At 43.7% G+C, this 14,018-nt stretch overlaps 1 protein-coding gene across 8 annotated transcripts in view; it reads left to right on the top strand.

Moving 5' to 3' along the window:
* The first annotated feature begins 482 nt into the window (after positions 1-482).
* The window catches only part of ZBTB7A (zinc finger and BTB domain containing 7A), a 241,966-nt gene continuing 228,430 nt past the window's right edge, over positions 483-14,018 (top strand). For 6 of the 8 annotated variants that reach the window (XR_013218918.1, XM_077278946.1, XM_077278953.1 and 3 more), the window contains exons 1-2: positions 483-610; positions 9,417-10,543. Coding sequence is in view for 7 of the 8 variants with exons in the window: in XM_077278946.1 (XP_077135061.1) it covers positions 9,429-10,543 (1,115 nt within the window). In the remaining variant the exon portion in view is untranslated. Of the gene's footprint in view, positions 611-1,855; positions 1,964-8,929; positions 9,292-9,416; positions 10,544-14,018 lie in introns of those variants that run through there. The other 2 variants (XM_077278947.1, XM_077278949.1) reach the window with 2 other exon arrangements.

Below are 14,018 nucleotides of genomic sequence, written 5' to 3'. Positions count from 1 at the left end.
GGTTAAGAGAAGGGAGTAATTACCCAGCGCGACCTCACAGCAATCAGGAAGAGAGTAGCAGAGCGGCTGCGCAGGGGTCTACTCCATGCACAACGCCTGGACACTCATATCTACCTCCCCAAGAGCAGGTAGGCAGCTGCGCACGCCCACAACCTAGGTGGTGCCAAGAAGCTGCGGCCAAAGCATCATCCTCCTTCCTGCACAGCTGAATTCGACATGACCCGATCGCACAAGCGTGAGCTATTAGTACCGGTCGCTGCCCAGTTATGTGATAGCAGACATACGCCAATACGGGTCGGGCACTAGTGACATCTACGGAATATCTGGGACTTGTAGTCCCCGCACTGTTGCAGCGCTGCAGATGACAGGTCCCTTCTGGACTGCATATCCCAAGGTGCAGTGCAAATGACAAGCAAAGCTAATGCTATACTTGATAGGCGGGGCCGATGACAACCCTCTCGTCCAATAGGAACGCACGCTGGGCGGGGCTGCTGCTCGGTTGCTTGCTTCCAATCACTTTCTAGGCAGTTGTCAGCGCAGATGGTGGCCTTCAGCAAAGCATAAGCAGGCACAGTGATCGTGCTATGACACGCTTGTTTGCGTTGGTTTGGTACGTATACATATCCCGTGTAAGCAGACGGAGCTTTAAGGCGTCTCCATGCCGGAGTAGGGGTCCTGTCAACCCCTCACCGTACAGCAGGACAGCGGGAAGCCAATGTGTCCAGCTGGGCAGGCCAGGACTGGCCCAGTAGGGGCACAGGTCCTGCTTGGCTTCAGTAATCACCTGCTAATTTGAGGTGACCAAATGGCACAAAGGCCTGGGCTTGGAAAGGTTATACCCATATACCCAAAAATATAAAATAAAGATTATTACCCAGCTAACCTTGCGCCTGTAGGAGAGGCCTTATGGGCACATTGCACCCTGTGCCAGTTACAGGGTGGGGTAGCTGGTGTCCGAGTGAGTATCGTGCCTGCTGCAGTGTATCGGGAGCATCCAGAGGCCTGGTACAGTACAAGGGGAACAGCTGACTCTTGGGGGCTGTATAAATGACCACAAGGCTGGTTGAAGATAATGCGTCATTGTAGAATTCATTGTATCCTTTTGCAACCTCCCGAATGATTGACAAGCCTGATCACTGCTTTATCATCAAGTCAGCAGTAAGGACAGTCAATCAGCCAGTGTGAAAGAACCATAGGGGCACATTCACACTCCTGTGATCCAGTTCTTGTGTTGACAAACATCAGGTTCAAGTGTTTCCATTGTCCCATTCTCATTCATTTTTGTGGATCACCAATGCCAAGCTTGAGGCTGCTTTAAAAGTGGATGGAGCACTGAAGCAATCCATTTTTTTGCATTCACAAAAACAGACGTGCGAATTATCATTAGTTAAATGTTTAGCTAGCTAGTGTGGATAATAATGAGGATGCTTCCAAACGTGATTAAAGCTAATTACTACAAAGTATCTTATTTATTTAAAAGGAATTTCTCACCGGATTTATTGCTATGCAATGTATGTGAGAGCAGCATGACATATTGACAGAGACCCTGACTCCAGTTACGTGACACTTAATGGTCTACATGTTGTCATTTTGATAAATCTGTTTTATCTGCTGTGAATCTACCGGTTTTCTGAATGTTGAGGGTTTATAACTCTGTCCCCACCACTGATTCACAGCATTCTGTGTACATTGTTGGAAAACTGCTACTCAGTGTGTTGTGTCCCCCGCTCCTCGCCGCATGCGCAATGATGTATTGTATGCTTTACCCAATGTTGAGCAATACATACTGCGCATGCGCTAGCGGCAAATGCACTGCGCAAATGCAAAAAATGAGCGCGATCTGTGCTATTCACAGATCGAGTTACGCCTGACAAGCTGAGGAACGGAGGAGAGACAGCGATTAGGCACAGCCCATTGGATCGGACCAAGGTGATTGACAGCAGGAAACGGCAAGTTTACTAAGGTACTTTGGCAGCAAAGGTGGGGAATCAAGGGATAATAAAGGCACTATTGTAAAGCAGAGCTTAGGCCCTATTGAACGCTATTTTTTTATCTCATATTGAAAAAACGGGGTGACAGGTTCCCTTTAAAAGCTACAGTGGCATGTAAGTTTGTGCACCGCTAGTCAAAATTACTCTTGGGCTGTGTGACCACGTTGTGTTTTTTTCCGCAGAGGAAACACTTAAAAAACGCTTACAAAGTGCATTCCCTTATTTTTAATGGAATTCTGCATTGTTGTGCCCATGATGCATTTTTTTCCGCGAAAAAAAACGTAGCATGTTCATTTAATTTGCATAATTTCGGCGATTTTGCCATTATATTATTGTATTTGGACGCTCTGGAAAAAAAACGCTAGAAAAACGCATGCGGATTTCCTGCGCAGGGAGTCCGGTTTTGATCAGGAAAATTCTGCATACATTCTGCTACGTGGGCACATAGCCTTACTGTGAACCGTTAAGTTGAAGATGATCTCTAAAAGGCAGAAAGTTACGGATGACACATTTCATTTGTATTTTAGGGGAGAAAAATTTCATCTTTTACATTTAATTTTTTTTTTTTTTAATGAAAATGGGTCAATGCATAAGTTTGGGCACCCTCCATGGTTAATACATAGTGGCATCTCCTTTTGTGAGTATCACAGCGGGTAAACACTTTTATAGCCAGCCAAGAGTCTTTCAATTCTTGTTTGATGAATTTTCATCCTTCTTCCTTAGAAAATTCTTCCAGTTCTGTGAGATTCTTGGGTCATCTTGCATACACTGTTATTTTGTGGTCAAGCCACGGATTTTCAATGATGTTCAGATCAGGGAACTGTGAGGTCCATTGTTTAACCTACAGCTTGAACCTTTTCAGGTCGACTGTTGTGGATTTTGACTTATCCATTTATAGACGCCATCCTCTTCTCAAATTCAGCTTTTTTTACAGATGGTGTTATGTTTGCATCAAGATTTTTGTTGAAATTTCATTGATTCCATTCTTCCCTCTAACCGTAAAATGTTACCTATGCCATTTGGCTGAAACACAATGACTGATCCACACCCATGCTTAACCCCTTCCTGACATCCGACGTACTATCCCGTCGAGGTGGGGTGGGCCCCCATGACCGCCGACGGGATAGTACGTCATAGCCGATCGGCCGCGCTCACGGGGGGAGCGCGGCCGATCGCGGCCGGGTGTCGGCTGCATATCGCAGCTGACATCCGGCACTATGTGCCAGGAGCGGTCACGGACCGCTCCCGGCACATTAACCCCCGGCACACCGCGATCAAACATGATCGCGATGTGCCGGCGGTGCAGGGAAGCATCGCGCAGGGAGGGGGCTCCCTGCGGGCTTCCCTGAGCCCCCCGCAGCAACGCGATGTGATCGCGTTGCTGCGAGGGTCTTACCTCCCTCCCTGCCTGCTCCAGACCCGGATCCAAGATGGCCGCGGATCCGGGTCCTGCAGGGAGGGAGGTGGCTTCACAGACGCCTGCTCAGAGCAGGCACTGTGAAGCAGCCTGCACCTCTCGCAGATCGGTGATCTGTCAGAGTGCTATGCAAACTGACAGATCACCGATCTGTATTGTCCCCCCCTGGGGCAAAGTAAAAAAGTAAAAAAAAAAATTTCCAAATGTGTAAAAAAAAATTAAAAAAAATATTCCAAAATAATGAAAAAAAAAAAAAATATATTATTCCCATAAATACATTTCTTTATCTAAATAAAAAAAAAAACAATAAAAGTACACATATTTAGTATCGCCGCGTCCGTAACGACCCCACCTATAAAACTGCCCCACTAGTTAACCCCTTCAGTAAACACCGTAAGAAAAAAAAAAAAAAAACGAGGCAAAAAACAACGCTTTATTACCATACCGCCGAACAAAAAGTGGAATAACACGCGATCAAAAAGACATATATAAATAACCATGGTACCACTGAAAACGTCATCTTGTCCTGCAAAAAACAAGCCGCCACACAGCATCATCAGCAAAAAAATAAAAAAGTTATAGTCCTGAGAATAAAGCGATACCAAAATAATTATTTTTTCTATAAAATAGTTTTTATCGTATAAAAGCGCCAAAACATAAAAAAATGATATAAATGAGATATCGCTGTAATCGTACTGACCCGAAGAATAAAACTGCTTTATCAATTTTACCAAACGCGGAACGGTATAAACGCCTCTCCCAAAAGAAATTCAGGAATTGCTGGTTTTTGGTCATTCTGCCTCACAAAAATCGGAATAAAAAGCGATCAAAAACGGTCACGTGTCCGAAAATGTTACCAATAAAAACGTCAACTCGTCCCGCAAAAAACAAGACCTCACATGACTCTGTGGAGCAAAATGTGGAAAAATTATAGCTCTCAAAATGTGGAGACGCAAAACCTTTTTTGCTATAAAAAGCGTCGCTGGTTTCACACTTGCGTTTTTGTCTGCAGCGTTTTTTGCACAAAAAAACGCATGCGTTTTTTCCCTATATTTAACATTGAAAACGCATGCGTTTTTTTTTGTACACGTTTGGTCGCGTTTTCCAACGCATGCGGTTTTTTTCTGCATGCGTTAATTTTCAGAAATACAACCTGCAGTATTTTCTTGCGTTTTTAAGCACATGCGTTTGTTTGCGTTAAAAACGCATGCATTTTTATCGAAAAAAAAACAGAAAACACACTGAAAAGCCACCCACCACCATCATTGTGATAAAGGGATCCAAACCCTAACCCTAACTCTACCCCTAACCTCACCCCTATCCGTTTAATGAACATTTTCTGACAGTCATAGTGCCACGTATTTCAGTGCCACGTATTTCAGTGCCACGTATTTCAGTGCCACGTATTTCAGTGCCACGTATTTCAGTGCCACGTATTTCAGTGCCATGTATTTCAGTGCCATGTATTTCAGGGCAACGTATCACATATTTCAGTGCCACGTGTTTCAGTGCCACGTATTTCAGTGCCACGTATCACGTATTTCAGTGCCACATATTTTAGTACCACGTATTTCAGTTGCACGTGTTTCAGTGCCACGTATTTCAGTGCCACGTATTTCAGTGCCACGTATTTCAGTGCCATGTATCACGTATTTCAGTGCCACGTGTTTCAGTGCCACGTATTTAAGTGCCACGTATCACATATTTCAGTGCCACGTATTTCAGTGCCACGTATTTCAGTGCCACGTATTTCAGTGCCACGTATTTCAGTGCCACGTATTTAAGTGCCACGTATCACATATTTCAGTGCCACGTATTTCAGTGCCACGTATTTAAGTGCCACGTATCACATATTTCAGTGCCACGTATTTCAGTGCCACGTATCACGTATTTCAGTGCCACGTGTTTCAGTGCCACGTATTTAAGTGCCACGTATCACATATTTCAGTGCCACGTATTTAAGTGCCACGTATTTAAGTGCCACGTATTTCAGTGCCACGTATTTAAGTGCCACGTATTTCAGTGCCACGTATTTCAGTGCCACGTATTTCAGTGCCACGTATTTCAGTGCCACGTATTTCAGTGCCACGTATTTCAGTGCCACGTATTTCAGTCACGTTTAGGGTTAGGGGTAGGGGTAGGGTTAGGGCTTGGGTTGGAGGTAAAGTTAGGGTTGGGGCTAAAGTTAGGGTTGGGGCTAAAGTTAAGGTTGGGGCTAAAGTTAGGGTTAGGGTTTGGATTACATTTACGTTTGGATTAGGGTTGGGATTAGAATTATGGGTGTGTCAGGGCTAGGGGTGTGGTTAGGGTTACCGTTGGGATTAGGGTTAGGGGTGTGTTTGGGTTAGGGTTTCAGGTAGAATTGGGGAGTTTCCACTGTCCAGGCACATCAGGGGCTCTCCAAGCGCGACATGGCGTCCAATCTCAATTCCAGCCAATTCTGCGTTGAAAAAGTAAAACAGTGCTCCTTCCCTTCCGAGCTCTCCCGTGCGCCCAAAAAGGGGTTTACCCCAACATATGTGTTATCAGCGTACTCGGGACAAATTGAACAACAACTTCTGGGGTCCAAGCTCTCTTGTTATCCTTAGGAAAATAAAAATTTGGGGGGCTAAAAATCATTTTTGTGGGAAAAAAAAGATGTTTTATTTTCACGGCTCTGCGTTATAAACTGTAGTGAAACACTTGGGGGTTCAAAGTTCTCACAACACATCTAGATAAGTTCCTTGGGAGGTCTAGTTTCCAATATGGGGTCACTTGTGGGGGGTTTGTACTGTTTGGGTACATCAGGGGCTCTGCAAATGCAACGTGACGCCTGCAGACCAATCCATTTAAGGCTGCATTCCAAATGGTGCTCCTTCCCTTCCGAGCTCTGTCATGCACCCAAACAGTGGTTCCCCCCCACATATGGGGTATCAGCGTACTCAGGACAAATTGGACAACAACTTTTGGGGTCCAATTTATCCTGTTACCCTTGTGAAAATACAAAACTGGGGGCTAAAAAATCATTTTTGTGAAAAAAAAAAAGAATTTTTATTTTCACGGATTTGCGCTATAAACTTTAGTGAAACACTTGGGGGTTCAAAGTTCTCAAAACACATCTAGATAAGTTCCTTAGGGGGTCTACTTTCCAAAATGGTGTCACTTGTAGGGAGTTTCAATGTTTAGGCACATCAGGGGCTCTCCAAACGCAACATGGCGTCCCATCTCAATTCCAGTCAATTTTGCATTGAAAAGTCAAATGGCGCTCCTTCCCTTCCAAGCTCTGCCATGCGCCCAAACAATGGTTTACACCCACATATGGGGTATCAGCGTACTCAGGACAAATTGCACAACATTTTTTGGGGTCCAATTTCTTCTCTTACCCTTGGGAAAATAAAAAATTGGGGGCGAAAAGATCATTTTTGTGAAAAAATATGATTTTTTATTTTTACGGCTCTGCATTATAAACTTCTGTGAAGCACTTGGTGGGTCAAAGTGCTCACCACACATCTAGATAAGTTCCTTAGGGGGTCTACTTTCCAAAATGGTGTCACTTGTAGGGAGTTTCAATGTTTAGGCACATCAGGGGCTCTCCAAACGCAACATGGCGTCCCATCTCAATTCCAGTCAATTTTGCATTGAAAAGTCAAATGGCGCTCCTTCCCTTCCAAGCTCTGCCATGCGCCCAAACAATGGTTTACCCCCACATATGGGGTATCAGCGTACTCAGGACAAATTATACAACAACTTTGGGGGTCCATTTTCTCCTGTTACCCTTGGTAAAATAAAACAAATTGGAGCTGAAATAAATTTTGTGTGAAAAAAAGTTAAATGTTCATTTTTATTTAAACATTCCAAAAATTCCTGTGAAACACCTGAAGGGTTAATAAACTTCTTGAATGTGGTTTTGAGCACCTTGAGGGGTGCAGTTTTTAGAATGGTGTCACACTTGAGTATTTTCTATCATATAGACCCCTCAAAATGACTTCAAATGAGATGTGGTCCCTAAAAAAAAATGGTGTTGTAAAAATGAGAAATTGCTGGTCAACTTTTAACCCTTATAACTCCGTCACAAAAAAAAATTTTGGTTCCAAAATTGTACTGATGTAAAGTAGACATGTGGGAAATGTTACTTATTAAGTATTTTGCGTGACATATGTCTGTGATTTAAGGGCATAAAAATTCAAAGTTGGAAAATTGCAAAATTTTCATAATTTTCGCCAAATTTCCATTTTTTTCACAAATAAACGCAAGTTATATCGAATAAATTTTACCACTAACATGAAGTACAATATGTCACGAGAAAACATTGTCAGAATCGCCAAGATCCGTCAAAGCGTTCCAGAGTTATAGCCTCATAAAGGGACAGTGGTCAGAATTGTAAAAATTGGCCCGGTCATTAACGTGCAAACCACCCTTGGGGGTGAAGGGGTTAATGGTTGGCCAGATGTTCTTTTCCTGAAATTCTGTGCCTTTTTTTTCCCTTCCACACATACCTTTTGATTATTGGGCCAAAGAGTTCTTTTTTAACCTCGTTGGTTCAAAGGACTTGTTTTCAAAATGTATCAGTCTTGTTTAGATGATCTTTTGCATACTTTTGACACTGGATTTTATGGTGAGAATGCAGGAGAGATTTTCTTCTGATGACTCTTCCATGAATGCCATATTTGTGCAGGTGTCACTGAACTCCAGAGTCTGCTCAATCTTTTTGAAGGTCTTTTGCAGTCAAGTGGGGGTTCTGAGTTGCCTCTCTAGCAATCCTATGAGCAGCTGTCATTGAAATTTTGCTTGGTTTTACTGAACTTATCTTGACCTCTACTGTTCCTGTTAACTGCCATTTCTTAATTACATTTAGAACTGAGGAAAGGGCAACTTGAAAACTCTTATCTTGTAGCCTTCTCCTGGCTTGTTGGCATCCTCCATTTTCAGAATTCTAGGTAGCTGTTTAGAAGAACCCATTGCTGCTGTTATTTGGCACAAGGTTAGAGGAGACTATGTATTTTATAAAGCTGTGAAATTTGCATCACCTGACCTTTCCTAACAATGGTGGTCAACAAGTCATAACCCTAACAGGCTAATGAAGGTCTGAAACCTTGGCCAAAGTTGGAAAAAAGTACAAAGGAAATGTGACTTTACTTTTATTGTGAACAGTTAGGCTATGTGCACACATAGGAAATGTGGTGCTGAATTTTCTGCACAGAATCTGCATCTCCTGGCAGAATCCGCAGCTGCATATTTGCCTCGGTGTTTATGCTGATTTGCCGCGGAATTGATGCGGATTTTGCGCGGATTTTCTGCAAATTTTGCCACTGCGGATTTCTATCATGGAGGGGTGCAGAAATGCTGTAGATCCTCACAAAAGAAGTGACATGCACTTCTTTTAAATCCGCAGCAATTCCGCACTGATTTCTCCACACCATCTGCACAACTTTTTTTTTTTTTACCCATTGATTTACATTGTACTGTAAATCACAGTCACAGATCCGCACTAAATCCGCATCTTGTGCACACAGCCTTAAGCAAGTTGAAAAGTTATTTTGACCAGGAATGCCCAATCTTTTACATGCTACCGTATATACACTTTCATTACCAACTTTTTATTTTATCTTTATGTAAAAGGTTTGCACAGGAAAATATATTTTCATAATGGTCAGTGAATGCTTTAATATAAAGTAACAGACATTACTTATCAGTTTAATCCCCTGCTTCAGCACAACAATCTGTTGCTCTTTCACTGTCACTATTTTCTTATCTGCAGCTGATCTCCTAGTGTGCCATTTACTCACATGGCCATAGCGATTAATCACCGATTGGCTACAGCAGTCATACGGGTATGACCTGGTCAGCTGCAGGAAAGGAAACAGAGACCTGCGGGGACCAGTAGAGCAGGAGGAGATCAAACTGGTGAAGTGCTTGTGTTTTTTTTTTTTTTCTTATTCTCTTTTAACTCTTTTACCTATTAGTTCAAGATATATATATTTTTTTCATATTTTTAACAAAGTACATTTTCCCTTTTCATTTAATTACAGGGTTGAAACAGTATGGCATCTTCTGCTGTTGATGGCCCAATTGGAATTCCCTTCCCAGACCAAGGTAGTGATGTTCTGTGTGCTCTCAATGGCCAGCGTCAACGAGGGGAATTATGTGATGTGCTTCTTCTTTGCCAAGGCAGAGATTTCCCTGCACATCGTTCAGTCCTTGCAGCCTGCAGCCTCTATTTTCATCAGCTATTTACCTCAGGTCCAGCAGCGGAAAGACTAACCGTTTATCAGCTGGACTTTGTAACTGCTGAATCCCTCTCTGCGCTTCTTGACTTTGCTTATACTGCTACCTTAACTCTGAGTGCAGGGAATGTGAGTGAGATTCTGGATGCCTCACGATTGCTGGACATTAGCACAGTTCGGAATGTGTGTGCTGACCTCTTAAATGGCCCTTTTTTAGAACAGAAGGAATCTGCACTTTCAGGTGACCCACAAAACTTGGCACGAGCACAAGAATATTTGGAGTATTTTCAGAGTAAGGGGCAGGATGGAAGTCCTTGGAGCAGCACTTGTCCATTTGGACAAGAAACAGAGCCATCCTCTACATTGGAGGAGGGATATTGCCAATCACCACAAAATAATGGATCAGAAGGGCAGCTTTTGGATGAATGGCATGAAAAGGATCAGGACCAAATATATGTCCCTTCCCAGAATGGACATTACAGGCTAATGCTTGAGGATAATAATTGTGATGAGGGACCTGAACCTCCAGATACAGAAGGCATACCACTTTTTAGTTGTCTGGTTGGGGGGCCATGTTTAAATGAAATGGACAGCCTAACAGCAGGTGCTCTGTTGCAGGACATGATGAGTACATCTCAGAGGGAGGGTGTAGGTCCAGATGATGAAAGTGAAGAGGGAAATATGGACTATTACTTGAAATACTTCCGTAGTGGTCCTCATGACGAAGAGGAGGAAGAGGATGGCGAAGAAGAGACTGATGGCTATCCAAGTTGGAGTCAAAAAGTGGAGAAGAAAATGAGGGCTAAAGCCTTTCAAAAATGTCCAATTTGTGAGAAAGTGATTCAGGGAGCGGGAAAGCTGCCTCGGCACATACGCACTCACACTGGGGAGAAACCATATGAGTGCATTATCTGCAAGGTCCGATTCACCAGGTAATGATGGCATGCACTTAACATGAAGCAATAAGATTTTTTTTTTTTATTCCTTGGTAACATATTCTTTATATTATATTAGGATTCTTCATGTAAAGTTATCGGATGCAATTTTTTATTTAATATCTTTATCTGGTTTTATAAAAGAAAGCGATTGTAAAATATGGCAGCCAATACATAGTGGTCAGATGTTGGTCCAGCTGGTGTTAGGAATGAAGAAAGATTTACAGATTCCATAGCAATCTATGAAAAAGCTTTTTGTTTCAAGGACAGCAAAAAATTAATGTGATCCCAGTTGTAGGCTGAGTCTTATTGAATAAAATATAGCTTTTATTGAGCTATTTAAAGGGAACCTGTCACCCCTTCCCCCCCAGGCCTTTGTAACTAAAAGAGCCACCTTGTGCAGCACTAATGCTGCATTCTGACAAGGTGGCTCTTTTAGTTATGCTCCGTGCACACGCTGAAATAAACGCTTTTAAATGTGCCCCTCATACCGTGAAATCGTCCCGAGGGCGCGTCTTTCCCCCCCCCAATCAGACGCAGCACAGCCGTCACTCCGGGCCTGTGCGTGTCGGGCGCTGCCTCCTCTTGCTTCATTAGCGTCCCCAGCGCCTGCCCGGAGTGACGGCTCTGCTGCGTCTGATTCCTATTAGGCTACTTTCACACTTCCGTCGGTACGGGGCTGTTGCCATGCGTCGGCCCGACGGACGTTGTGAAATAAAATGAACAACGGGGACAGCGGATGCAGTTTTTCAACGCATCCGCTGCCCCATTGTAATGTCTGGGGAGGAGGGGGCGGAGTTCCAGCCGCGCATGCGCGGTCGGAAATACAGACACGTCGCACAAAAAAAGTTACATGTTTTTTTTGTGCCGACGGTCCGCCAAAACACGACGCATCCGTAGCACGATGGATGCGACGTGTGGCCATATGTCGCAATGCTTCGCTAATGCAAGTCTATGGAGAAAAAACGCATCCTGCGGGCAACTTTGCAGGATGCGTTTTTTCTCCAAAACAACGCATTGCGACGTAGGCACTTTGACGGAAGTGTGAAAGTAGCCTTAGTGGTAACTGTTTATAATTATGCAACCAGGGATATGAGTATTGGCGTTTTGCCATTTATAGACTTGATGTTTGCAGGAACTGCCTTAGACATTATACCCTGATTTATATAGACTTCTCTAGAGCCACTGCAAGAGATATCTTTCCTTAGGGCTCCTTTCCACTTGCGAGATAAACGTTCGTGTCTCGCATGTGAAAACCAAGCTCTGGCGCCAGCACTTGGGAGCGGAGCGTGCGGCTGTATGTATTGCTATGCAGCCGCACGCTCCGCTCTGGAGTGCCGATGCCACAGCTTGGTTTTTACATGCGAGACACGGATGTGTTTCTCGCAAGTGGAAAGGAGCCCTTAACCCCTTTCTGACATCGGACGTACTATCCCGTTGAGGTGGGGTGGGCCAGTATGACCACCGACGGGATCGAGATCGATCACGATCGGCACGCTCACGGGGGGAGCGCGGCCGGGTGTCAGCTGATTATCACAGCTGACATCCGGCACTATGTGCCAGGAGCGGACACGGACCGCCCCCGACACATTAACCCCGGCACACTGCGATCAAACATGATCGCAGTGTTGCGGCGGTATAGGGAAGCATCGCGCAGGGAGGGGGCTCCCTGCGCGCTTCCCTGGGACCCTCGGAGCAACGCGATGTGATGGCGTTGCTCCTAGCGTCTCTTACCTCCTATCCCTGCAGGCCCCGGATCCAAAATGGCCGCGGGGCTGCATCCGGGTCCTGCAGGGACTACTTCCGGGTCCAGAGCAGGTGCTGGTAAGCCTGCAGCGCTGGAAGTCAGATCGCTGATCTGACAGAGTGATGTGTTAAAAAAATAAATAAATAAAAATTCCTAAATAAAGAAAAAAAAAAAATTATTCCCATAAATACATTTCTTTATCTAAATTAAAAAAAACACAATAAAAGTACACATATTTAGTATCGCCGCGTCTGTAACGGCCCAACCTATAAAACTGTCCCACTAGTTAACCCCTACAGTGAACACCGTAAGAAAAAAAAAAAGAGGCAAAAAACAAAGCTTTATTATCATACTGCCGAACAAAAAGTGGAATAACACGCGATCAAAAAGACGGATATAAATAACCATGGTACCGCAGAAAACGTCATCTTGTCCCACAAAAAAGGAGCCACCATACAGCATCATAAGCAAAAAAATAAAAAAGTTATAGTCCTCAGAATAAAGCGATGCCAAAATAATTTTTTCTATAAAATAGCTTTTATCGTATAAAAGCGCCAAAACATAAAAAAATGATATAAATGATGTATTGCTGTAATCGTACTGACCCGACGAATAAAACTGCTTTATCAATTTTACCAAACGTGGAACGGTATAAACACCTCCCCCAAAAGAAATTCTTGAATAGCTGGTTTTTGGTCATTCTGCCTCACAAAAATCGGAATAAAAAGCGATCAAAAACTGTCACGTGTCCGAAAATGTTACCAATAAAAACGTCAACTCGTCCCGCAAAAAACAAGACCTCACAAGACTCTGTGGACAAAAATATGGAAAAATTATAGGTCTCAAAATGTGGAGACGCAATAACTTTTTTGCTATAAAAAGCGTCTTTTAGTGTGTGACAGCTGCCAATCATAAAAAATCCACTATAAAAAACGCTATAAAAGTAAATCAACCCCCCCTTCATCACCCCCTTAGTTAGGGAAAAATAATAAAATAAAAAAAAAAAAGTATTTATTTCCATTTTCCCATTAGGGTTAGGGTTGGGGCTAAAGTTAGGGTTAGGGTTTGGATTACATTTATGGTTGGGATTAGAGTTAGGGGTGTGTCAGGGTTATGGGTGTGGTTAGGGTTACCGTTGGGATTAGGGTTAGGGGTGTGTTTGGATTAGAGTTTCAGGTAGAATTGGGGAGTTTCCACTGTTCAGGCACATCAGGGGCTCTCCAAACGCGACATGGCGTTCGATCTCAATTCCAGCCAATTCTGCGTTGAAAAAGTAAAACAATCCTCCTTCCCTTCCGAGCTCTCCCGTGCGCCCAAACAGGGGTTTACCCCAACATATGAGGTATCAGCGTACTCGGGACAAATTGGACAACAACTTTTGGGGTCTAAGTTCTCTTGTTATCCTTGGGAAAATAAAAATTTGGGGGGCTAAATATCATTTTTGTGGGACAAAAAAAAGATTTTTTATTTTCACGGCTCTTCGTTGTAAACTGTAGTGAAACACTTGGGGGTTCAAAGTTCTCACAACACATCTAGATAAGTTCCTTGGGAGGTCTAGTTTCCAATATGGGGTCACTTGTGAGGGGTTTCTACTGTTTGGGTACATCAGGGGCTCTGCAAATGCAACGTGACGCCTGCAGAACAATCCATCTAAGTCTGCATTCCAAATGGCGCTCCTTCCCTTTCGAGCTCTGCCATGCACCCAAACAGTTGTTTACCCCCACA

The sequence above is a fragment of the Ranitomeya variabilis genome, assembly GCF_051348905.1.
Source record: "Ranitomeya variabilis isolate aRanVar5 chromosome 1 unlocalized genomic scaffold, aRanVar5.hap1 SUPER_1_unloc_3, whole genome shotgun sequence".
Lineage (NCBI taxonomy): Eukaryota > Metazoa > Chordata > Amphibia > Anura > Dendrobatidae > Ranitomeya > Ranitomeya variabilis.
This window is presented reverse-complemented; position numbering and strand designations above follow the sequence as displayed.